The sequence below is a fragment of the Anser brachyrhynchus genome (assembly GCF_964034855.1).
Source record: "Anser brachyrhynchus genome assembly, chromosome: 2".
Lineage (NCBI taxonomy): Eukaryota > Metazoa > Chordata > Aves > Anseriformes > Anatidae > Anser > Anser brachyrhynchus.
In genome coordinates, this window is record NC_137695.1 from 41,076,324 (window position 1) to 41,102,458 (window position 26,135).

Consider the following 26,135-nt stretch of genomic DNA (forward strand, 5'->3'; position numbering starts at 1 on the left):
CCACAGAAATTTTAAGTAAAGACAGTATTCCTGTGCACGATCCAACAGAATACTCCAAAACTGCCAAGATCCCCAAAACACCAAAACCCAGCATCGTTCAATGTAACCCACCCTGGCTGTGTCGCTCCGCTACCTTCGTGATTGTGCAGGCTGCACGTTACTCACAGGAGTCACATTTTCCTGACTGCTTCTAAATTGTGCACACCTGGTCTACGGTACTGGCTACCTCGAGGCTGCAGGTAAGGCTGCTACCCTCCACTTCCAAAAGATTTGGCGGGTGTGGGAAGTATTGTAGAGCCTTCAAATTATTCAGGGCAGAGTGCAGGTCCTGAAGGATCAAACGGAAGGATCTTACGTTCACTGTGTTTACACTTTATGCATACAGAAGGAAAAAAAATACACTATTCAGTCAAAAAACAACTCTGCACAATTGAAAATGTGGTGCCAATATCAGCTATACCTTTCTAAATTCTGCTATCTACACTCATACTATCAGCACCTAGTTTTAAAGACATGTTTTTACATGTTACAAAATAACTTATATTTCCTATTTACAGTTTTCCTCTTTGCCGGCATTCTCGCAGCTACTTCTAATGAAGGTTATGGGAAAACAAAAATTACTAGATTGCTCTTCAAGATGGATGCAAACCTGCACTTTCAGGACTTGTACCACATAACATGAAACACATCCGTAAAGACAACAGTGAGAACAACTTTTGAGGAGTAGTAATGCCTTTTGCAACACAACATCAATTGTCGACTACAGCTATCTCCATGCCCAAGGGAATTACAACCTCTCTGTAATGTATATATTTGCACGACCTTATTCATTCACTTTATGCCCTATGATCAGAGGAGACTCAAAATGATGTTTCAAAAATACAACGGCACAAACTTACTGTTTGAGGAATCTAAATATCTGCTTATCACTTCAGTTCCAACCCTTGTGGATAGTGTTATAAACTAAGAAAGAAAAACTCCAACATCAGAATCCAATACCGAGCACTCAGAAGAACAGTATATATATATATATATGTTTATAATATTTATTTTGAAAGCTCTACTTCTGACTAAATCGTAAAGTATGTAGAATTTTATTGCGGTAAAGTTACAAAAGCATTTGACAGTTCATAGAGTATGTCTCAATGGAATCAAAGACACTAAAATTGTCATTTTGTCTACACTATATTTGTAATATCACATTGTACAGTCGAGGGGAAAAGAGCTACAGCTTTCCTGCATAAAACATTTTATTTGGGTTTGCCACAGATTTCAAACTAGCTGCCTCTTGTTTGAAACCAAAGAAGAGCTTATTTACACAATCATACGTCTCTTTTCTCAGCATGTGTCAGTTAGTTCCTTCTCTAAAACTGCCTCGCTCCCAAAACCTGCAGTACCTTGGTTATGACATGCCACTGAATTTGTATGTGACTCATAAAATGCCAGTGTGATGTGCCTTTTATTGAAATTCTTCAGGCTCATTAGTCTGTTTGGATAACAAAGAATGTCATAGCTTATATTTAAACGTTCGGATTCACTACAAACCCCGTTCTCCCTTAAAATATTTGACATCTTGAATATATTTGGTTAACAGAGCTTGTTCATGGAGCTTGATTGTTCATTACCAAGAATCGTCCAGGGTTTGCTCTTGCTTTTTCTTGTGCTATGAATGGAACGGAATGGGATTTCCTTGCAGTTTTCATGACCAATGAAGGCAGCAGACTGTCTTTTCAGAAAGAAACTTTTCCTTGAGCCATTTGCCAACAAACTGGCTAACAAAGTTCTTGGATAGTGTTTGACAACTTTTAAGACGGTCTCTGAATAAATATTGCTAAGCGTAATTATAGTTCCTGTGACCCAGACAACCCAATTTGTTAAGTCTTCCCATATCTCGTAATTGGAAGGCCCAGTTAGCAGACATCACTTAATTAGGCAGCTTATCTCTTGAGAAAGTAACTGCCAACACTTAAAACGTGTGCCTTTTCCGAGTCATTCCCTCTCCAAACTCCACATGAACACTTTAAGGTAAAAAGTTGCATTTATTCAAAAATAGAGCAGAAAGGTAGCTAATGTAGCTCGATAGAACAGAATTAGCAGACTCTGGGGTGGGACTGTCTGGGTTTGGCAGCCTCCTGACAGCCCCGAGTAAGACGTTAAAGCGATCAACACCTGACATCTGTTAGCAAGGAGGCATTCTGAGGTAAAGAGCAACTAAATCTAAAGAAATCAGGTACTTAGACCAGTTTAACTTTTTCATGAGGTGATATCCTTCCTGACACTGTAATCTTTCTTCCTGGAGTGACGCAAGACTTAAATAAAAGAAAACAACCTGTAGTCTGTCCGTCCTCCTTCTCTCCCTCCTTCCCTCCCAATACACAGTAATTATTTTTTAGGTGAAGAACAACAAAAAACTATTCATCCCAGTTTAAAAATGAATTAAAATAATTTAAGCACTAAATTTGTGCTAATAGCTAAACTGTGATTCTTAAAATGAACTCTTTCAGTGCTACTCTGATATGAACAAAAAAAGCTATCTGAAAGAAAATGGTCAATTCTGACTAGTGAGGCAAACAATATTTATGACAAAAAGTTCCATTTATTTGAGTTCTTAATGTGAACTTACTGAAGCTTTGGGGGACAGTTAATAATAAGAAAGAAGAAAAGGCAGGGAAAATAGTCACAGGTAAGAGATGAAAACCTCGAGAGCAGCAAATGAGTGCTTTACTTTGTCTTTGTATTTTTGATGTATCAAGTAAACGTGCTATTTAATAAGTTCAGGTTCAAAAAAATATTTTTGATCAGCTTATCAAGACCATAAACAGAGAGAGAGAAATAAATACTTAAAGGGCTATAGGAATAGAAATGATTTTACGTTAGATATCACACATAAAACCCCAGTAAGTACTCATCACATTGTCATCAGGGCTCTTCACAAAGCTTATAAATCATATAAAGAGAAATACTAAAAATCACAATTATCTCTGCTGCAAAATAAAATTAAATTAAATTAAAAAAAAAAAGGTAACAAGAAAACATCCCATACATAATAACGCTTTTACCAATGGCCAAATCCCTGACTATAAACAAAGACACAGCCCTTTTTTTTTTTTCTTTTAGTACAGTTTGCTGTGCTTGGCATAGTAATACCAATTACCTTTACACCTTTTTTCTTCTTTTTGATACTCCTGGGAACTTGACAGGACTTGAAAGTTTGCTTTTGTATGGCCTGGCTGTAAAATTGTGCTAGTCCAAGCTGAAGCATATCGACATTGTAAAAACTGCTGTCCATTCCTCTGGATATCATCATTTTTGGAGTGTCTTTTCCTACAGAAATGGTTTTCCGCTATGCCCACAACATTCCATTCCTGGTTTCTGTCAGGAAGGTGAATCAGTCTGTCCCATGACAGGAGGCCACTTTCTGGATGCTTGGCAAATACTGCAGGGCCACAAACTGTTGGCATTGCCAGAATCCTGCTCAGGTGTGGAGTTTTGGAAATCAAGTGTTTCCCCATCTCTCCTGATGCCGCGGTATTCCCATGCAGCTCCACTTGCCTGCACTGGTATGATGCCGAGCCTTTCAGCCATGCCCATTCAGCCACCATAGTTCCCCTTCAGTACAATTAAATATAAAATGTTCCCATCTGTGAAGCCTAAACAAGTAGGCAGCTCTATGTGGCCAGGCTAACACTAGACGTAACTTTCACAACTTCACAACTAGGACACGGGTCCCCGGGCAAGTTACCACCAATTTATTGCCTTGCTCATATGATCATTTGAGGTCTTGTAGGTCGAGGCTGGTCGTGAACAATTTTCAGATACTTAAAACACAAAACATCAAGGATTCAGCCTTGTTTGACTTTGCTCTTATCGTAGGCTGACCTGAGGGACACTCTGTTACCTAAGTGTGACACTCTTATGCGGGCATGCGTGGCAGTTCCGCTTTTGCTACCTACTGCCTTTCCCCGGCTGTGGTCACAGCGGAGCATCGGGCGCCGACTTTACCACAGGAGTTCTGACGTGTGGGTCCAGGGTCGGTAAGAAACAGCACTGAAGCAGCATGATTCGATCTGGTTAGTCAAAATGCTTTGGTAAATTGATTTATTCCTTCGTATAACAGAAACAGAGATAGCACCAGTGGATTTATCTATAAAGCTAAATATAGCCCATTTTCTATTTTCGGGTAGTAAAACTAAATGCTATTGAAATGACACCTCAGAGGCTGTATTCTGCATTTAAGGAAATTTGTTTATTTTATGTTATATGTACCAAAACTCAACTACAAATTAGTTTTCTAACTTGCATACAGAAAACAGCAAATTCCTGTCATTTGATGACTGCTATCTACTGTGGTTTTAATCATGGGAGGATTGTGTTATTTTAATGGACCAAAGAGTTAATTTCACATACTTTTCACTTCGTAAAGTTATTCAGATGTATATTAGCAAGCAAATGCACGCTAAGTCAGTTATTTCCTGAGAAAAATGTTTAAAAATACCTTTGGATATCAATTACCAGATCTAACATAGTATTGGTATTTCTGCATGTTTTGTCTTAAGAGCTCTGTTAAGGGGAACATTGCTAATATAGGACATAATTCACAAGCTTTAATTATGGTTATTATTAAATACTGTTATCCTATGTTAAACCCTGCTTACATATTTATGAGCTTTCCTCAATATCTTGGTTAATTTAAATGTGAATTCATACTTCTTTTTTTTTTTTCCTCCTGCTGGGAGCGTAAGCCCACCTGATATTTTAAGTTTAAAGTCCGTTCCTTCCACTGTATCTTGGTTGGACAACCATAGCATGAATGTGTCTGAGATACTATCTGGCATGACAAACTTCGGTGCATAGGACCAGTTCAGATGACTACAGAATTTGACCTTACCTACTTACTTCTGGCTCTGCAGATCTGATCTTAGTTCAAACTTTTTTTCTTAGTAAAATTAAGGACTGACTCTAAATACAGGCAATATGGTAAGAGAATATCACTTGTGGGAGGATAACCAGATTTAAAATAGAATAGTGAAAGTAACACGGAAAAATATTAGGCATCTAAAAAAATTTAAACAGAATATAATATTTTTTTCATGATTGTATCATTTTTATGTCTTCTAGACTTCATAAAAAGCTCAGACTTGGAGGGAAACATTGGATTGTTGCAGTAAGACCCTCTGGGAGCTGCACAGAACTTCCCTTAAGATCTGAACCTAACTCAGCCATCTTGCTCTTCTTGGCACAGAGAGAGCCGTGCACTGTGACCCACCCTGCCACCAGGCGCTGGGTAACCTCAGATGATGTCTCCTTCAGCACAAGGCTACTCTCCTCCTTCTTGTTCTCCGTCACATTCTAGCTATCTCCCTGCATAAATAATACCGATTTTCTTTTAAGTCTGGGAGACAAGAGTGTGCAATATATATGTTATAGACAGTAATATAATTCACTTGTAAATAGATATTTCTATGCTTTGTCAGTTTCTTGAAAAGACCACCGATCCCATATAATCCTCTGCCTTGTTAAAAAAAAAATAAATCAGTTATATCCATAACTCATTTCTTGCATTAGTACTGGAAACAAGATCAGCGATTCATAATCAAGGCTGTTCAATCTTGTTAGGGAAAAATTCCCACATCCTTTTCCCCACTTTACCATTGTTATTAAAGGCCATCTTTGCTGTCTTTTAGCTCGTATTATGAGGCTTTGCTTTACCTTTGATTTTAATTAAAAGACATACACTCATCGAGACGGTAAAGCTTATCTTCCCTAAGGATTCAAAGAGAATGCCACACAAGGCTTACAGATTTTTAAGTATACCAAGGAACCCTAAAGCCCTCCTTAACTTAAAAAACAAAATTAAAAGATATTTTCCAATTTCTGTATTTGCAAAGTATCTCTGTGATTCTTCAAATAGACATGTTTCAGCTATGAGAATAAACAGATTCTACTACAGCTTCCATCACCTGGAATTTGCCCAGTTTCCCAAAAGCTAACCCGATATGAAGCAGCTTTGTCCATTCTTTTCCTTTTAGTTCCCTCTGATTTTTTTTCTGTTTTGACTCCTATGCTAGCTAGAGTCTATTTAATTTTACAAGCCTCTATTTTATTTCCCAAATTCTCTTTAGTCACCACGAATGTTTTACATTCAAATTTAACTAGATGAAAAATAAGCAGTAAGGAACCAGCACTGACGGACCTCATATTTTGTCTTCTTTTCCACCACTTCTGTGGTGCAACAGATATGCATATCCTAAGAAATACCACTCAGCTTATTAAAATGTTAAATTACAGTTTCACTACAGGACTACCTTATTTATTCTAGTACTTTTCTTTCCACATATCTTACTTGATTTTGTCTAAAGATTTTTTTGCTTCCCATCAGAATGCAGTTCCTACATCTCTCCTACATCTGCTCTTGATTTTGTCAAACCAAAACCCTTTATAAAGGCTAATAATGTAATTTTGTATGAGATCCCTAATTGTAGGAGAAGCATCTCTCTCTCTCCCTCTAGCTACTGTTAAAATGGCAATAATCACAGCAGAAAGCAGTGCAGCCTACTGGGATGAATCGCGACTAAAACCACAGGCCTTATTTCAGAGTGAAGAGGGACTAATAAGAAGGGACGAGCGCTCTTCTTGTCAACCTAACTGAAGGAATTAGCAAGTAACTTTAGAGATAGAAAAGCAGCATATCATAGCAATAACTGGCACCTGAGCAGTCAACAGTCCAAAAAGCTTTCTCAGGTTTCCACCAGAGTGTCTCTAAAGATAAGTCTGTTTTATAGAAGAAGCAAATTTTTAGCAGATCAAGCAGATTGAGCTAAACTAAAAGTAGAGACAAGGAGAATTCCTCAGAAATTATTCATTATGGGTCACGATAAAAACACCTAATTAGTGAATGTAAAGGTTGGCCTGTTCTCAGCTAGGCAGTTATTATCTGGATGTCAATATATAAAGGATATAAAAACAGTGGAACAATTAATTTGTTTTCATCTCAAATAATTATATGCATTTTTTCTACCAACTCTGCCAAGAGTGGTACAGAAGAGATATCAAAACCCCTCTCCCTTCTATAGTACATCTCAGGAAAAGGGAGTCATAGCTTATTTCTTCCAGAAAGACAGGAGCTGGTAGCCAGGCAGCCAGGACGATAGCATTTTTTCGCTGGAATGAGCTGTGTACCTACCCTGACAAAAACTTGGGGCATACAGCACAGGATGGAAAAGAGTGCTTGTTCCACCAAAAGTACTCACCAAACCAACCCTATGGGTGCCACGTTAAATCCTCCCTGAGGTACCCTAAGAGTTACACCCATTTTTTTTAGCTCAGGGTTGTCCCTGTTATTCCCAAGGCTGGCATTTGCATTACCACTGTAATTGTTATGGCTTTATGCTGCAGGAGCTCCAGCTGACAGCTACATCCACTGCTGGTGAAAGCTGTTGTGTGTCCACACAGTCCCAGCTCCTCGCAGCCCACACGGCTCACACTTTTTGGGAGCGCACAAACATTTCTTTTTCACCCTCAGCAACAGGACATCACTTGGTTTCAAGGCAAAAGACAAACCAACAGTTCTGAGATGTTACAGGCTTGCTATTTTATTTTTTTTACAATTACAAAGGCATTTCCTCTCAACAAAAAGTTATTTTACATTCCAAAACTGCTCACACCCTGTAAAAATGTCCAATTGCGGCTCATCAAAATAATAGCAGTAGGTGAAGAAGTCTCTGAATTGTCACTGCCGTACCTGATTGGAAAACAAAAGATTGACAGAAATGATTCTTATATAAAGGTTTATCTCTTCTCCTATTGGAAGTTTAATGAAAACTGAGCAGCAAGCGCCAACAGCATGCTTAGTTTTTAGTTTTTTTTTTTTTTAAGCATTGAAGTATACAAGCATCTAAGGACATCTAAGTGGGATGGCTTCAGAGAGATCAACTAAGGCAAATGTAATCAGGATTAGGACTGAGGGGTGCATAATAGGTTGATCGAGCTGCCTAGCTTTGCATGGACTCAGTCCAATAGCTCTGAATGATTTTCACCTAGTGACTTAATAAAAAAGAAAAAAAATACAATTAAAGGACACCCCTCCTCCAAGCAAAATTAAAACCAGATTTGTGTTTTCTGCAAGCATTTTAAAGCATACAAAGTAACTAAAACTGAAGGCACATAAAGTTTTCGTGTGTGTTTGTGCTGGGAATGATAAAACTATCTGTGCCAGACGAGGCTAAGGTTTCATTTCTTCTCATTACTTTTCTGTCAGTTCCCAGCATTTTCTTTTCATTCCTTTGTTTTGCTCCTCTTCTCTCCTCTTTTCCATTCCCCCTCTTTTCCCTTTCTCCCAAATAACACTAACATTTTCTTCTTATTCTTCCTTATCAAACACTAAAACAATTCACAATGGAGTTTCCCAACTTTTAAACTAGGTTCAAGTGATCCTTGAATAAGGAGAAAGACAGAGCACAACTAATACAGACCGGCCAGATCCTTATTTATGAATATGCAAAACATGCTTCCATACAATATGTCAAATAAAATATTTGAGAACGTGATTTTTATCCTTTGTTTTAAAATGTAAGAATAACACTTACTGTAAAAAAAACGCGTACAATGAGAGATAAAGGACTCTAATCAGAAGGTGGAACTAGTGATGTCTGCTGAAACCACTGGTGGTTTCCAGGATTTCAGAAATGTTTGTGTGTATGTCTGTGCTGGAGGAAATAAACAGAGCCAGGATTATTTAATCCAGGACTGTTACACTCTTTACTCCCTTTAGCAGTGGCAATATCATAAAATGTTTAAATACTGCATGCTAATATGAAATACTAATACTTCGTACTAAATACTAAAACACTTTACAATATGGTTTTGAATATGAAGTGTATTTCAATGTTTTCAAAGAATCTTTTGGACAAAGATGAAACTGTTATGAAAGAACAGTGTGCAGATATTACAGTAAATGTTGTAAAGTGTTCTTAAGGTGTGAAAAAAGAAACATTAAAAAACCTGCAATGTAAAGTGCAATAGCTTTATCCTAGTTCTTGCTGACAGGTATCATAATGAGCCCTTCAGTGTGAAGCAGTGTAATCGCTTCTTAAAAACACATTGAATTTCAATTAACTACTAAGGTAATAGTGGACGCATACTTATCAAGAACCTGGGCTTGATGTTGCACTCAAATTTCTGAACATAAGAAAAAATTAATCAGAGGAAAAAAATATCTATAGGAATGTGGTAGCTCATCTGTAAACTAACCACAGGCAGGTTCTGAGCACAGAGAAGCAAATGGTTCAGGGTTTTGGTATGTAAAGCTATTTGAAACCTTCTCTCTAGAAAAATGAACAGGAGATCTGTACTTGAATATGAAATCTTGTGACAGCTACAGATACAATCAAAATACTGAAAGAAACAAGTGACCACAGGTATACAGGAAAAAGCAGTAAGATACCTGCTTATTGGAACTGGAAAAAAGTGGCCCTGGAATTGCCAATACAGTCATGTAGATGTTAAATGTATCGGCCCCTTGTAGCTCTGCACAAGACGGGGGAGGTATTTTCCTGAGAACAAGGAGTACCTGAGCATGCCAGCACTGCTCACACCACAGGGCTCACCGGGTTCCTGTTCTCCAACAGCAGCCACAAGTGGATACCCAGGAAAGAGTAAGAACAAAGCAGGCGAGATGAGAGCTGCCACCAATAGTCTCCCAAATTCCAGCTAGCGTCAGCCCAAGGGATTGCCCCAGTCCCCGTAGCCTATCTGCATCGTAGTAATACCCAAGGGATCTCTCTTCGAAGTACAGTCCAGTCTCCTCCAGTGTACGCTTCTTGCACTCATGTCTTTGGCAAGGAGTTCCAGTACCTGCCAGTTTTTTGTATGCAGAACTGCCTCTGTTTGTTTTCAACCAAGATTAATTTGATGTCAAAACAGACAGTGATCCCTCTCCAGGATTCATCCTGCAGACCACTGCTTTTATCCGTATGGGAAAACTAATGGATTATTACTTTCTTCATGTTATGTTTGGTAGTTCTGTTATTGCCTCAGAGTTTACCAAAACAAAAGTGAGAAGGCAAAACACTGTTTATAGTTTAAGGATAAAATACCATAAAATACAATAACAATAAAATGTGTAAATCACAGTGGAACCATCTGGGAAACTAAGCTGTCCTTCGAAGCAGCACCACAGTTTTGGAAAATCTTGATTCTTAGTACTGCTTTGGCCACAAGCCCTCAAATCAATTCATATGGTCCTTCCTCAATCCCACACTGGACCTTCCACCCCTGCCTACTGAACGGATGCTGTTAATAAACAGCAAATCCTGGGGACACGTGCATATAATGGATGCTCTTCGTTTTTTTCAGGATGAAGAACTAATTCATGCTATTCTACTTTTAGAATTGCTGAAAGGACTCTACATCTTGAAGTAAGACCACCTGTTCAAGGACCAAGGTTTGAGCAATTGTTTGGTAAAAACAGAGGTACTACAACCAGCAGTCTTGATAAATACATAGTAAAACCAAAAACAAATGAAGAAACAAAACAACTGCAACAAAAACTAATAAAAGCGAAAACAACAAAACCCCCAAAGTTTGTCCAAACAATGCAATCAAAGATATCTTCTGCAAGAAAGGCAAACTGGAATGTGAGAAGAGAATTCTTTAAAATGTGAAATAAACTGAAGCTTGGGACAGACCTAAAATAAATAGTTTTCAGACAAGTGATCACATACACAGAGCAAATCTGCAAGTTTGGCCTTCCTGTTTTGAAACATGGTTTCTTTAAACATTTCCTTAAATGTTTGTCTTCCATTATTATAAACACCATAGCAAATCTGATGTTTTTAAAGAACAACATCAGAAATGCATTTAGAGAATGTAAAAGGTTTTTTGTTTACGTGGAAATAACCAGTGAACGTCTGATTGGGTAGTAGCTCCCCCATAGTTCATCAGCAGCTTTACATTGGGCACAAAACAAACAAACAAACAAAAACCAGTCCTCTCTACATATAGAGCTACATATGGAGGACAAGTAGTGTGAGCTCACTTGTCTGACATATAAGCAGAAGAACCGAACAGCAGTCTGGGGTCAGGCTTACGAAGAACATAAAATGGCAGTCTGCTGCTCCGGTAGCAAGCACAGCAAAGGAAAGTGTTCTGGTTTATAGGCTAGTGGAGAAGACTTAGAAAAACAAAACAAAACACAAGGATTTTTTCTTTTTATGGTTAACTATTTTGGCAGGTTTTTTTTCTGCAAAGTTAACAAGTATGTTTTATATTGACACTATGCACTCCCTCTAACTGAAGGCAGCAGTGTAACAGACAGTGTTATGCAGTCTAAATTTCAAACACTTAATCTTCTGATCCCATCAGAAATAAATTCAGAAAGATGAGTTAACAAAAAGAAGCACCTCTGGTTTAAATAAAATTATTATAGAAATGGACTAAGTATACTGGTGAATTACAGAAAACATAGAAAGGGAGAAAATATCATCACTACCACAAAAAAAACATACTTAAGAAAATGGCTAGCAGATGTTGCAAAGCTAAAATAAATACACGTTTGTCTTCTCTGTTCATTGTGAAATTTAACCAGACTTGTATTTTTTGAAAAATAAGTGCATTTAATCTGGAAAATATAGCAGGTATCCATGAGCTGTAAGTATGAAACTTAAACACCCTTAGAAACAGACAGAGGTAAGACCTTCACATTTTCCTAAGACAACAACAAAACCAGCCAAACAAAACCACACACACACACACAACAACAAAAAAACTCTTTCGAGAGCCTTTTTTCCCCATGATGGGGAAGAAAACCCTAACACATTAGAGAACCGCATGAAACACTGCAAAATGTACTTGCCTTTCAAAACTTTTGTATTTATATATACTTTTTAAAAGCACTTAAAACATTAATGATTAAAATGAAAAAAAAAAAAAAGTTAAAATTAAGCCAGAATGTCTGTAACCTAGAACTTACTGAGTGTGATATTTTTAACTGCATATTCAAAAATACGCTCCTAAGTAATAAGAGCCATCATGGAATGATTCATAGCTTCATGCAAAAACATCCCACAATATAAATCTTGTTAACCTTTTGAAAATCCCCAAAAGCTCATTACAAAGCTGCTGAATCCTGGCATAACAAAACCTTATATTAAAGTATTTACTGTCCTTCTAAAAAGTCCATTACTAAAAGAAATAATACACTTGAGTTAGTCGGATTTTATCATGGTCTGGTGGAAAAAGAAGTGTCAGACAGTCATTTCTGTGAAATTAAATTATCCTAGGAAAATGATTATAGAAGTTCAGAAGAAATAATTTCTCAACTAATGGTACACAATAAACTACCGTCCCTCTGAATTAATGACAAGTTTACAGGCTAATTAGCATTCAGTGAAAAGATTCATGAAGAAAAGGGGATATCTTTCCTACCCTATTCTCCCAGTTCTTAGAAACTACATACAACACCAGATACTGGCTTTCAGATGGATTTGTTTGCATAAAAGCTGGTTAATTTTCTTCTCCAAATGAGGGACCTGTTACAAGAAATGCTGCATATTACATTCCACTTATTGAAAACATGCATTTATGACATTTAAATGATATTCCCTAATGTAAGCACTTCATTTTATCATAATTCCTATCTTGATCTAACTTTACAGTCATTACCAAATAGAACAATGTGAATATTTGAGAGCAGAAGCACAATGTCTGGGTCTATTATGAAACCAAACACACTCCAAGTAAAATCAGAGGTAAATCCTGGCCTTACTGAAGTAAGTGAAAGAGCTGCTGCGGACTTCACTGAGACCACTGCTGCGCTCCCTACATTCCATCTGTATCTACCACGAAGGGGAAATGAAACAGTTACTATATTATACAAATACTATTTTCTGATTTTTAGATCGTGTTCTTGAATTCCCTCTTCAGTTCTCACTCCAGTAAATGAAGTAAGAGCAAGATCTGTCTCGGGGCTTGCCCTGCATCTTGGGAGAAAATGCAGAGCAAGCTGCCTCCAGAGTTGGATTACTGTAAGTAAACAACGATACCACAGCCAGAAGCTTCACTGGAGTGTTTAGACAGCAAGAACTTTGTTATGAACTATACTGCACAGTTATTTGAAACTACTGTATCTTCCCAAAGAGAAAATATTACTAACTTTTAAAATTTTCTATTTTATTGTATAAATATATGGCAGGAAGAATTGTAGTTAATGCTGAAACAGGACTGATTTTTAAATACTCACAACTATTTTCCATGCGTTACTCAGTGGACAGTAATTGCTGGTGTCAACTGTAAAGCTGCCGATGAACTATGGGAGCAGGCATTTTCCAGTTACTTCCATTAAAAAACAAAACAAAACAACTTTTCATTTCCCAAATGCATTACTTATGTTCTTCAAAAGCATCAGATTTGCTACAGCATTTCTCATAAAAGACTATGAACATTTAAAGAAATCAGGTTTCAAAACAAGAAAGCTAAACTTTCAGATTTGCTTTGTTACATTCGTATGTGTGATAACTCATTTGAAAAACCTTTTATTTCAGGGAATACCCCAAGCTCCAGTTTAACAAATTTGATTTCCTTTTATGATAAGATCACCCATCCAGTCGATCAAGGGAAACCAGCTGACGTGGTCTTTTTGGATTTCAGTAAAGCTTTTGACACAGTTTTCCATAGGATCCTGCTGGACAAAATGTCCAGCACACAGCTAAACAAAAACATCATCCGATGGGTGAGCAATTGGCTGACGGGCAGGGCTCAAAGGGTTGTGGTAAATGGGACCACATCTGGCTGGTGGACGGTCACCAGTGGGGTCTCCCAAGGCTTCATTTTAGGGCCAGTCCTCTTCAATGTTTTTATAAATGATTTGTATGAAGGACTAGAAGATGTTTTGAGCAAATTTGCCAACGATACCAAACTTGGAGGAGTTGTAGACTCAGCTGAGAGTGGAAAGGCCTTGCAGAGAGATCTGGACAGATTGGAGAGCTGGGCGATCACCAACCACATGAAGTTTAACAAAAGCAAGTGCCGGGTCCTGCACCTTGGACGAGGCAACCCTGGCTATACGTACAGACTGGGCAACGAGACGCTGGAGAGCAGCCCCGCAGAGAGGGATCTGGGGGTTGTGTTTGACAGCAAGTTGAATATGAGCCAGCAGTGTGCCCTGGCAGCCAGGAGGGCCAACCGTACCCTGGGGTGCATCAAGCACAGCATCGCTAGTCGGTCGAGGGAAGGGATTGTCCTGCTCTACTCTGCACTGGTGCGGCCTCACCTCGAGTACTGTGTGCAGTTCTGGGCACCACAGGACAAAAATGACATGAAACTGTTGGAGAGTGTCCAGAGGAGGGCGACGAAGATGGTGAAGGGCCTAGAGGGGAAGACATATGAGGAGTGGCTGAGGTCACTGGGCCTGTTCAGCCTGGAGAAGAGGAGGCTGAGGGGGGACCTCATCGTGGCCTACAGCTTCCTTGCAAGGGGGAGCGGAGGGGCAGGCGCTGATCTGTTCTCTTTAGTGACCAGCGATAGGACCCGCGGGAATGGTGTCAAGCTGAGGCAGGGGAGGTTTAGGCTGGACATCAGGAAGAGGTTCTTCACTGAGAGGGTTGTCACACACTGGAACAGGCTCCCCAGGGAAGTAGTCACTGCACCAAGCCTGTCGGAGTTTAAGAAGCGATTGGACTGTGCACTTAGTCACATAGTCTGAATTTTGGGTAGACCTGTGCGGTGCCAGGAGTTGGACTCGATGATCCTTATGGGTCCCTTCCAACTCGGGATATTCTATGATTCTATGATTATGAGGACTGAATGTGTCCATCTTGGACTTAGTGCTCAAACTGCAAGACATGTATTACTTCCAGCTCTTTGCCTACAGAATGATAGTTTTATCTCAGTGTTTGGCCATCATATGAGTTAGGTGTTACGTGCATAAAACTCTTTAGGCAACTTTATACTGACAAGCACGATATTTACAAAACCTGTAGGTTGCACTTTTCACTTGTCAGCTTCTAATGTCATCGGGTACACAGTATTAGGTGCTCATTAACTCCATCTGCATTTCTGTGTGAACTCTGTTTTGGTTGTATTCTAAGAAAAAGCGTGTAATTTGGACTTCATTAACTCAGTATTTATTTTTCAGGTTATCTTTCTGCATGAAAAAATATACCTTGTGCATTCCTTTTGCTTTGTATTTTTCATTTCATGCACTTGAAAGGTAGGGGCTTCTACACTTCTGAAATCTTTCCATGTTCTCCGTAACTTTGAAGTTCCCCAAGCAATTTTGGAAAACTTGAATTCTCTCTTTATTTAAAGCTCTAAGTACATACAATTACAGAGATGTGCCACTGATACATGATTTTAAAGTTGAGACGTCAAAATACACAAAATATTTTTCCTATAGCAACTGCAAAATGTAGGAGAGCTTAGCTTTACTACCAAGGCCCAAATTACACAATCTTCTGTCAGAAAAAGATCTGTAGATTGCACAAGAAAATGGAGGCTTTTGGACTGCACCTACCAAGAGAAAAATTCTTACTGCAATAAAAAATGGAGCATGGGCAGAGCAATTATGTATCAAAAATCAGAATACTACAGCCTATTATTTTAGGCAACTGGTTTGGTTTTGGATGCAATTCTGCTCTCTTATTCCAGTAACTCAGTAATGGAATCTAAGCTTTCATTCTCATTCATTAGGGAAGGAGTCCTGTCTGGCTCTGGATTGGAGTATTTAAGCAGTTTTTATAGTTTCAAAGATTTTTATTTCAACTATGCTTCTTTTCACATTCACACTCATGTAGGAAATTTCATTCGTATAATGAGAAACAGAAAATATAAACTGCTCATAATGAAAAGTGCTGGACATCTACAGCTGTACCAACAGCCATCTTCTACAACGAACTTTTATTTTTTTCACACTGTGATTATTTTCTTTGCACATATTTGATCTGCCCACTTCTTTCTAATGCAGTGCCAAAAATGTAGGCTCTTCCAGTTAGTCTCTGGGTTTCAGTGAGCTTAGCAGAGCTGCCCTGCTCGGGTAAAGTCCAGGGGACAGGTCTGGTTAACATGCTAGTGGGAATTCACCATAAAACCCCACTCCACAGGAAGCTACATCCCAAACAGGTAAGTGAAGATAGAGCAGGTATGCTGCATTTCCATCCCCATCTCCTGCCATTACACAGCACAAGCTACTAATCACTCCCTCCAAAGCCATAGCAAAATTATGCCCTGTACTGAAAGGTCAAAAAAGACGGTTAGAACATGAGACAAAAGAAAGAACATGAGAGAACTGGAGAGACTGTTACACGTCAGTGCTGTAAATTCTTCCAGAAATAAGTATTTGCTAAATGAAATTATCATGCCTAGACTGACTGAACAGCAATATTAAAAACCCTCCAGTGGGCCCTGCCAATGAGGATACCAATTCCCTCCCAACCCTCACATGGTGTGATACTAATCCAGAGCCTGGCACACCTATCAAGGTTCAGGTAACCTCACTCCACCAAAAGACTCAATGCCATCTGTCTCCATCATTTGCACCTAACTTCTGCTTCAAACAACAGCAAAGAAGCCACAAAAACAGAAGTCAAATATCACCTCTTTGCATTTTTTTTCCAAATAATTCATTTTACTATGTATTTACTAATATTCTGTTTTTCCCCATAAATTTTACTCTCCATCTCATATCTAAGGACCCAAAACTTAAAAGACCAACCCTGTTGGTTAATACAGCTGTTATCATTTGCTGGTCAATAAAAAAGAATGGGAACGGAAAGGATATTTCATCTGCTCAGCCAGTAAAAATAAACTGTTCCTTGAGCAAAACACCAGGAATTAAGTCTTGTTTGTTACGATTTTCTCTACATAGAACATGCTGCATTTTACAAGCAGGCTTTTAAAAGGTCCCATTTATGTGTATTTCAAGAGACAAACACCACTGACAAACAGTATCAGCAGAACATTTTCTTTTCTTATTTGAATACTAAAACATGTTCTGGAAGTCTGAACCTCTCTATACGATTTCCGTGTCATAACTGCACTTTTGTAGACATCCTGTTCTTGGATTGGAATATATGTATTTTTTGACGCAGCTAATTCATGTATAGCCTTCAAATACTTTACAACTGACAGGGATAAGGTGGTGAAGGAGACCTAAAATGGTTAATGGTCATTTCACTCTGGATCTTCAGCCCACCTGCAGACCTGGTCAATTATTATCTAAAGAGTACTTCGTAATCTATGTAAAATGAATTTGACTGTCTCACTTTGAACCTCAGAGGATACAGCCACGTTACAAAATAACTTAAGCCAACCTACTCAGCAGAAACTGCCACTGTACTAGCAGCTTCAGCAGAAAAGCTGAAGTTCAAATGTGTGCATACAACAAAATTAAACTTGATTTCAGAAGGAAAACCAGATAGGATGAGAGTTTCAGGGAAAAGTTGTTGTTGAAGATTACTGTGTCCCACTCTTTATGCTCTGGGTAGAGGAAAGACTTAAATTTCCAGCAATGTGTTCAGAACTTGTGAAGGCACTATTTTGCAGTCAATACTGAATAATAACCACTCCAGCAAAGCGAAAACTATTGCATAGATGCTCTTATGGAATATGATTACCTGACATACTGCTGGGAGTTATAGATATGTAATCATTCTTGTTCTTCTTCTGTCACCAATGTCACCTGCCAAGAAAAGGAAAAAATCCCACATGTAATACATCCATAAATGCAAATCTGTGGAACACCATTAACATTTAAACAGGATGGAACATTTTGGATCTTGAATACCATGGTCCATGTTTACTGGCTTAACACAGCCATATTAAATTCAATGCACCTTGCTAAACTGCATGAAGCAATGAATACAAGTCCAGGGTCCAAAACCTGGTGGACTGGAGGAGATGAGGGTAACAGGGCTTTGGAAGCAAGGTCAAAAAGCTGAAAGCTGCAGAAAAAAAGTGCTTCTGCCCACTTTGTGGAACACTCCCCCCCCCCCCCCCTTTTTTTTTTTTTTTTACAAGTTCCTTTAGGTTTAATATGGAACTTCAGGAACAAATTCTTTTCTCTTACAGTTTCTAATGATACATGCAGATTATTTTCAGCTTCAGTAACAACAGAGGATCCAAAGGTATTAGAAACTCTCTGCCTACAGTTATACTGATTCTTCTACAATCATTTGAAAGCCTATTAACTTTTACAAAGTTTTCAGACACACACAGTAGTCATTTTACTCATTTGGTAAAAAGGTAGCTTATATGTGCTTAGCTTTTTGAACTTATAACTTAGCTTTTGAACGATGGCATCTTATATTTTATTAAAAAAATAACTGTAGCCGTGAGGACCTAGATTTGTTATCCTAAACTTGTGGTTTTAATATTTAGATTGTCTTCTTTCTTGTGTCCATACATGTATTGTGTACACTGAAAACCACCGATACCAGTCGCGGCATCTTCATTCAGCAGTAGGTGTATTTACACTAGCCATACCACTTTTCAAAGAGGTTTCACAGGCAGCATGTTCTCATTCGGGCATCTCAGCCCAAAATATGGAGTCCAGTTTGATGATCCCAGCTCTCTCTGTAGTTTTAGGATAGACAATCCAATCCCAGCAGAGATAACCCTCCAGGTATTACTCCAGTACAGAAATAAAACCTAATTAGAATTTTTAAATAAGAAATACTGGGCCTACAACTGACCCCACTGATGGCATTGTAAAACCAGTCACCCTCTTTTGGTCACCAGGAAACACGTATCTTTTCATGGTAGCATGGAACTGACAATTTAAAGGGTAGGTAGAATCTCTTTGATTGTCCTGAACATTTTAACAAACTGTCTTCTTTCAGTTCTTTGTTTATTTCTACCTGTACATTCAGCACCACAGCCCAGTCCATATTTCCTCTCAGCCACTGTCTCTTCACACCAGGAGCATTTCCCTTCCTCGTCCTTGAAATAAATATCTTCCCCCAACAGCTGGCTGAAAGGACATCAGGCGCATCTGCTCTATTTAGGCACAAACTACGAAACCAGAATTAGAGAGCAGGTGAACGCCAGCGACCGCTTGTACCATATAATTAATGTATCTGGGACGCAGCCCGGCAGTCTCACCTCAGCTCATCAACCCCCTGCAGCCCGGCAGGAGCACAACAGCAAACCCCGCCGGGAGGGAGCTCGGCCGCGCCCCGGGCACTTGAGGCGCCGCAGGGAGCAGCCCCACGAAATGGCGGCGGGGCGCCCCCGACGCCTTTAGGGGCTCGAGGCGCGGCCACTGCCCCCCACAGCCCGGGCGCTCCTCGCCCCTCTCCTCGAGCCGGGGGACAGCCGGCGGCCGGGTGCCCGGCCCTGCGGGGCGAGGCGCCGGGGAGAGCCGTGCCCTGCCCGCTCGCCTTCCCACAGCCGGCACCCGCAGCCACCCCCGGCCCCACCGGAGCCTGCCCGGCCCGGCCCGGCCCGGCCCGGCCCCGCGGCGCGGCGCGGCGGCTCCCCCTGGCGGCCCCGCGGGAGCAGGGGACCCCTCCGGGCCGGCGGGGGGCTCCGGCTTCGCCCCCCGCTCCAAAACCCTCACTGAGCAGCCCCTCCTCCCCCAGGTTGTTTCTTTGTTTTTTTATTTTTTCCCTCCCCGTGCAAATCTCGACCTTCTGAATTAACAGCTCTGTTATCTTCCCTGTAATTTATTCCCTATCGCTTCCATCACTTTATGTCTTATGACATTAACCAGGCAGATCTGGTAAATCTTTAAGCTAAACTAATTGCTACTCCAATATTCAGCATTGCTTCATGACTAAAAAAAAATAATAAAAGAGTAAAAAACCCCACAACACACAAACCTTATTGTTTACTTTATTTGTAAAGCAAGTGAAAAGTAAAACCTACTGAAAGTTTTACAGCAGAAAGTGCTAAAATATCCTCCAGCATACATGCTATAACGTATTTTTTTATCACCTTGTCTTTTCTTCCAAGCAAACTACTCCAGACTTTGTCTGGGCTCTTCTCAGAAAAGACAGCATCTCCTTAAACTCTTAGGGGAAAAGCAAATACTCTGATATTTGCCATGTACAAACAACACGACCAGAGGCAACAAGATTTTTCTTTTGCTACTGACATCTTGTGGAACTTCATAATCCTTTACAGTCTGTCAATCAAAAGAGTAAAGAGGATACAAATTTAGATCAGGCCCCCAATTATAATCAGAATCTGACCCATCCCACCGTGTCATGGGACCCCAAGAACCTCAACAATAAGCCATTTCCCAGAATTTAATTGTGGTTTGGTGACTCAGTGACACACAAGCGCTCTTGAAGTAAACAATTGACTGTTTTAAATAAAAATTCTGCCCCTCCTGTAAATAATTAGTTACTAATCCTAAAATTATTGTTTTTTGTGCCAATCTATTAAAAATGAGGGGGAAAAAAGGAGAAATATAAAGTTCCTCAATGAATTCTGTATAAAAATTCTAGCCATCCTGGGAGTTTTGCCATTTTTCCCGATGAGACCAGGATTTGGCATGAAGGCAGTTGTCACTTGTGTAAAAAAACTAATTATGAAACAACTGTAGGAAAAGATAGTCTTTTGTTTAAAGCATTATACCAACATATCTGGTTTTGGCACAGTCTTCTGTGTCCCGCAGCTCGAAACAAGAGAGCGAAGATCCTCTTTTTCTCCTCCTATCTGCGTTTAGGAAAATGAATTCAGTGGAACAGGTTGTGGTGGTACTGTGTGTATTTAACAGCACCCTGAGCAAGAAGATCTCCACTAGGTCAATTCAGCAGCTGCTAAAGTAAACAGTGAATGAGCCCTCTTGTAATACCTGCTTTGTACCTGACAGTGATTTTAACAAACTTTGCAAATGTATTGGAAATGCTTTCAAAAGTATGCTTTTAACCTGCACTTCATATGCCAGAAGAAATTTCCTATTTTTCCTTTGAAGGAAGGTGGCAGACCAGTGGAAACATGGACTATTATTTAATGTATTTGCCTATTATTCTGTAAATTATTTATCCATTTTGGTATCCAAAACTTGGACTGTCTTGTGAATGCCCAGCACGGTGCACTACTTTACACGAGCAAGAAGAGTAAGCAGTATCTACATTAATTATAGCAGCTTCCCCTTGAAGGCATAGATGTGGATGGCGTTGGTAGAAATCGGATTCTTTTTCAGAGTCTACAACTCAAAAGTCCGTGACCAGACAGGACTGGGAGGGAGTCAGATGAGTCACTGGCGAGGCCTCTATCGCATCAGGCCAATCATTTCTGGGAGTCTTCACAGACTTTGCAGATTAAGTTTCTCTCTTGCCAGAAGTGACAGAATTTTTATGTTTAAGCTTTGATAAACACCACAGTGAGCAGCGTTCGTTAGATATCTTTTATGTGTTGAGCACTTGTTTGCCCACAATGAGCTAGCCAAGGTCTCATGGCTCTGAGTCACAAGCCCTGAGCATGCAGGACTAAGTCCTGAGGTTGTCTCAGCATCCCGTGTGATCTCCCTGCCGGACAGCCGAGGCAGCAGCTGGGCAGTGTGCTCCTTCTCCATCACTAGAGGTCAGCCCCAGTTTTCGTCTTCTTTAACAAGGCAGTCCTCACACTAACACTGGATACCTCAAATAGTAGTAGCAAAACAATCATTCAATTTTTAAACTGAGTTGTGCTTCAGACCTGCAGCCCTGTACTGAGAAAATAATGTTCCTGTTTTGTCCCAAATCAAAACCAAAAGACCCATCTTTGAGATCTTAATCTCCTCTGGCCTGAAAAGGTCATATTTGAAATTCATTCTCAGCCTTCAGCCTCCAATCCAGCAAAGATGTCAAGCCATATTGCCAATTATTGTGCTTACTTTCTTCTCCCATAATGAAAGGTGATTAACCAATTAACATTAATCACTGTGGTTAAGTGTTCTCCCACTCTCACCAGGTGCCTCCTTCTTCATACAAATGCATTGCATTAACGTGCGAGTACACAAAAGGGTTGTGCTGCTCTGGTGTTGAGGATGTTTTCATCCCTGCCCCTTTGCTTCAGATGTCGATAGTGGCTGCCACTCTCTGCTAGGCCAGTGGCACGGCAATTCTCTGGTTTGAATCCTGATTCCTGTCCACAACACGAACCATGCGCTTCTTGGCAAGCCTCAGACTTCCTTTCCACGTGGTCTTTTCCAGACATTACATAGGAGAACACAGGGTGCATTTACATATGATGGCTAGGAGACTACGAGGAAATGGGAGATGGTGAGGGAAGCAGAGACTAAGAATATGGCGATCAGAACGATAAATAGTGACAACTAGAGAGAAAAAAGTGCTGAATAAACAAATTCGAGTCCGTTCTGGTTGGAGATTCATGTTTTTCTGAAAACATCTTTGATTGACTCTTGAATCTGAAAGTGCACCTGGAGGCCTTAGCTGAAATCAAGTAACAGGCAGGTGGATCTCCCCCAGATGTTCAAAAAAAATGGAGAAAAAAAACAAATGTAGGTCTTCAATTCTGTTATGTTCATCTCTTGATTTTTTTGGAAGTCAGCTCATGAATGCATGAGGTGACACTAGCATTTGAGGGCATCAGACCGATCACACAGATACATGCCTTACTTAAGGGAAAAATAATCCGAAAGCCAGCCAGCAAGGAGAGAACAAAATTCTTGCTAAATCTCAAATATCTCAAATACCAGTCAACATTTTGGGATTTAAGATCCTGACCTTTATGAGGATGTGACAGAGGACATCATTGCCTTCATGGGGACGTGCTCTTGTACCTCCTAGCAGAAACTCCACTTGAGCAAGCCCTGCCCTGAGCCCCGTCACCTCCACGCTGCCTTTGCCTTTTCAAAGTTTGCTTTCACACGTCCTTTCCAAGAAGCAGCTTTGTAACGTGCTCAGGAAGCATGGAGAAAAGCTCCAGCGCCGTCAGACTGAGTGCGCTGGGATGCCATCCCCTCCTACTCTGCCCTGGCATGGGTTATGCCTCTTGTTTTTCTTGGGGACTATCTCGGCTTTGCGGCACTGAATTACTGGATGTGTCATCTGTACTTTTTGTTCTGCAAACTCCCTCCATGAAAGCTGCTCTCGCTTTAACTTAATTTTTAGTGAAAAATCTGAACTAACAACCTCAGGAAAAATGACAAGGTAGTCTATAGGCTGTATTGGTGCCAAACTGAACTTTTAAATTTGTTTTCAGCATGTAACAGGAAATCAAAGTTCATATTTTTGGAGCAGAGTAATACATAGAATTTTGTACTGATACATATTCAATAGAGAATGTACTAGGCCATGGCTTATGGTACATGATACCTGTATAATGAGCAAGGAGTATCTTTTCACTTGTAAAATACACTGAACAACTGTGCATCATATGAAAAATAAAAATCTATGTAGTCTTTCACATGAATTTAATGAAAAGCCCCCATCAGGATTGGCTTGTAGACACAAGTTCAGAAGCAGACTTTTATTCGTGTTTTTTACTGCTAGCCTAGTTCAACCCACAAGGATATTAAAAAAGTGCAATAAAGTACAAAATCAAAAATGAAATGCATTATCCACATAAACATTTGCAGTCTATCCTGAAAAGCTTTATTAAAAAGGCAAAGAGTTACTGAGTTTTCTGATATGAACATTCAGTAGTTCCATGTAATCCTATTTTTAATTTCTCACCCAGATCTGTGACTGATTTTTTACCTTTCAGGCTAAGAATTTCCTATTTTAACTTGCTTCTTAAGCACTCTAAAAATTGCTGAGCACTAACAAGCCAAGATTATAAAAACTCTGCATCAGTCAGGATCTGACCACAACGTGATATTTGCTCAACAGCGTGCAGGCTTCAGCAGCTATTTTACAGCATGAAAGCCAGAAAATTATTATATGCAGACAATGAGTCTGATAAGTTATAATTGTAGCCTCACTGCTTTACAGGTTTTTGAAAGCACTTGGGTTTCAACAAGCAGAACTGCAGGACGAGCAATGTTAATGCAGACAGATGAAATAATTCCTCTTGTAGTCCAACACCAGTGAGACTTTAGTTCTGGCATACTGTTTGCAGGACAGGCTGAATAATAAAGCCATTGTGTTGAACATTAGCTACAGAAAATGGAGGTGTCCCCACAGCAGCACAAAATGCTGCACTGCACTGCAGCAAGATAGAAGTCATTTTTATGTTTCCATCAGAACCTAATGTTTTATTATATCCTGGGAAATGTATCCTTTTATAAACTAATGGAAAATATAATAATTGGTTTTATTATGGCCATAAAAGAAAAGGCTGCACAGCAGCGTTAGTATTTAGTATTTTAGTCAGTTCTCCAGTAGCCTGACCACACCAGAAACACAGGCACATAAGAATCGTGAAAAATATGCAGGGGAAGACTGCAACCTTACCTTTAAACCACCATCAAGCAGAAAACTGAGTTAGTGATCTTTCTTTCACCCGCCATTCATAGTAACGAAATGTTATCTCACTCACAGAGTATCCCCAAGCACTTATAATTGATCATCACGGTGTGGAGCTGTTGACTGGCCCTACAATGCATGCACCCTAAGAAATCTGCTTATATTCAGCTCAATACTGCATCAGAGCAGTGCAGTGTAGCTTCCTCTTTGCTTTACTTCAAGCCCTTGCAGAAATGTCAGCAAGCTCCTGTACCTAGCACTTCACTTTGGCCTACTGACTGTGTACACAGGAGGGCATAAGAGGAGCGCAGAACTGGAGGCAGCTCGGTTTAGCCACTGCTTTGATAACCACTGTTTTGCTTTCACAAACCACCTCCCTTAAAATTAAGCTCCTTTCACAGGAGCTGCATCTCCCATGAGGTTACCACTGATCAAGGAGTCTTGCAAGCTGCATGAATGTCTTCCTACAGCATAGAGGAATTACAGACAGTACAAACTCCCCTCCACTCACTTTTGCTGTTTGCAGTGTGGGTGATGAAAACTTCGTAACTCAGTGCCTATCATATTAAAGCTAAAAAAAAATTAAGTAGAATATTTGGAGAATTAATGCCAAACATTCCCTCTGTGGGACTTTTTTAACATGAAGCATTACAGTGAAAGCTATAATAGATTTATAAAAGAGTAGCTGATCTGTAACTGTACACTGGGAGATGTTTATCATTGGAGATTTAGCCTTAATTCGGAAAGACCTCTACATACTTGCTTAAATATCCAATTGAGCAAGGATCCTGCAGGGCTAATGATGACAGAAAAGCAAAAGGGATTGCATAAAAAGCCTCATATTTAAGTGATTATTCCTGTGTTTTTTGAAGAGCCTTTGGGACACTTCATGCCTTACATGTTCATTGTCCTGCGTATGGGAGTTTCATTCAGACAACAGCTTTGACGTAAAACTTTTCTTGTTTTTCTGTTTTGTTCTGTCAACTCAGGAAACATTAGCTCTCACTGAAATTTCAACCAGGGACAGTTTATCTTTGATGCTAATTTCTCTTATTACTCATTGTGAAGCGTGTATTAGATGGTTGTCTTGCGTTACCCAGTAAATCTCTACAACTGATTAACTGAAGATGAGCCCAAAGATACTAAATTTCAAAGACTTCTATTGAAACTGGTGATTTTCCACCCTCAACGCGATATGAATTAGGAAATATGTTTTCTAAATGTCAGGAGGGGAGGTACCTGTATGAATCTTGTTAACAAAAACGAAATTTGTCAATGCATCATATACGTGAAGTGCCTAAAACAAATGAACAACAAAAAAAAAATTAAAAAAAAATAAAAATCAGTGAAGTAGAAATGAGTATATTCCAAACTAGAAATGTCACTCTCCTGGATGGGGATAAGCATTACCCTAAAGATTGGTACTGGCATTTGTCTGAGCTATTTTGAGGGGTTCAGATATGAACAGCAGAATTAATGTAGCTTTAGGCTTTCTGCTTTTCTTAACTAGAGCTTTAGAGGTTCCCCACTTGGTTTCAAAAAGAAATTCTGAATAATGAAAAATCATTGCCTATATTGCAGTCCTTGAGTTACAGTCTGCAAATATACATAAGTTTGCAGAAACCCTTGGAAAAGAAAACAAGAGATGCGGTTACAGCTATGGATTTAGGCTCATGAGTTTTGCATGTTGGGTGACTTGATGAGTTTCCAAACCTGAATCTATTCATCCTAAAAACTGATAGCCAAATTGCAAAACCATTGAATTCTTAAATGTTCAACACAGAT

The 26,135-nt window shown here is 39.6% G+C and overlaps 2 protein-coding genes across 6 annotated transcripts in view; both read right to left on the minus strand.

Moving 5' to 3' along the window:
* Positions 1 to 26,135, minus strand: part of THRB (thyroid hormone receptor beta) — an 82,460-nt gene that overhangs the window by 35,605 nt on the left and 20,720 nt on the right. For 2 of the 4 annotated variants that reach the window (XM_080579754.1, XM_080579755.1), the window contains exon 2: positions 17,607 to 17,671. In XM_080579754.1, coding sequence (XP_080435880.1) covers positions 17,607 to 17,613 — 7 coding nt within the window. In that variant the 5' untranslated portion in view covers positions 17,614 to 17,671. Of the gene's footprint in view, positions 1 to 13,237; positions 13,266 to 17,606; positions 17,672 to 19,092; positions 19,360 to 26,135 lie in introns of those variants that run through there. The other 2 variants (XM_080579753.1, XM_080579752.1) reach the window with 2 other exon arrangements.
* Positions 21,027 to 26,135, minus strand: part of LOC308189595 (uncharacterized protein) — a 102,815-nt gene continuing 97,706 nt past the window's right edge. The window contains exon 3 of one of the 2 annotated variants that reach the window (XM_080579757.1): positions 21,027 to 22,182. In XM_080579757.1, coding sequence (XP_080435883.1) covers positions 22,137 to 22,182 — 46 coding nt within the window. In that variant the 3' untranslated portion in view covers positions 21,027 to 22,136. The other variant, XM_080579756.1, reaches the window with a different exon arrangement.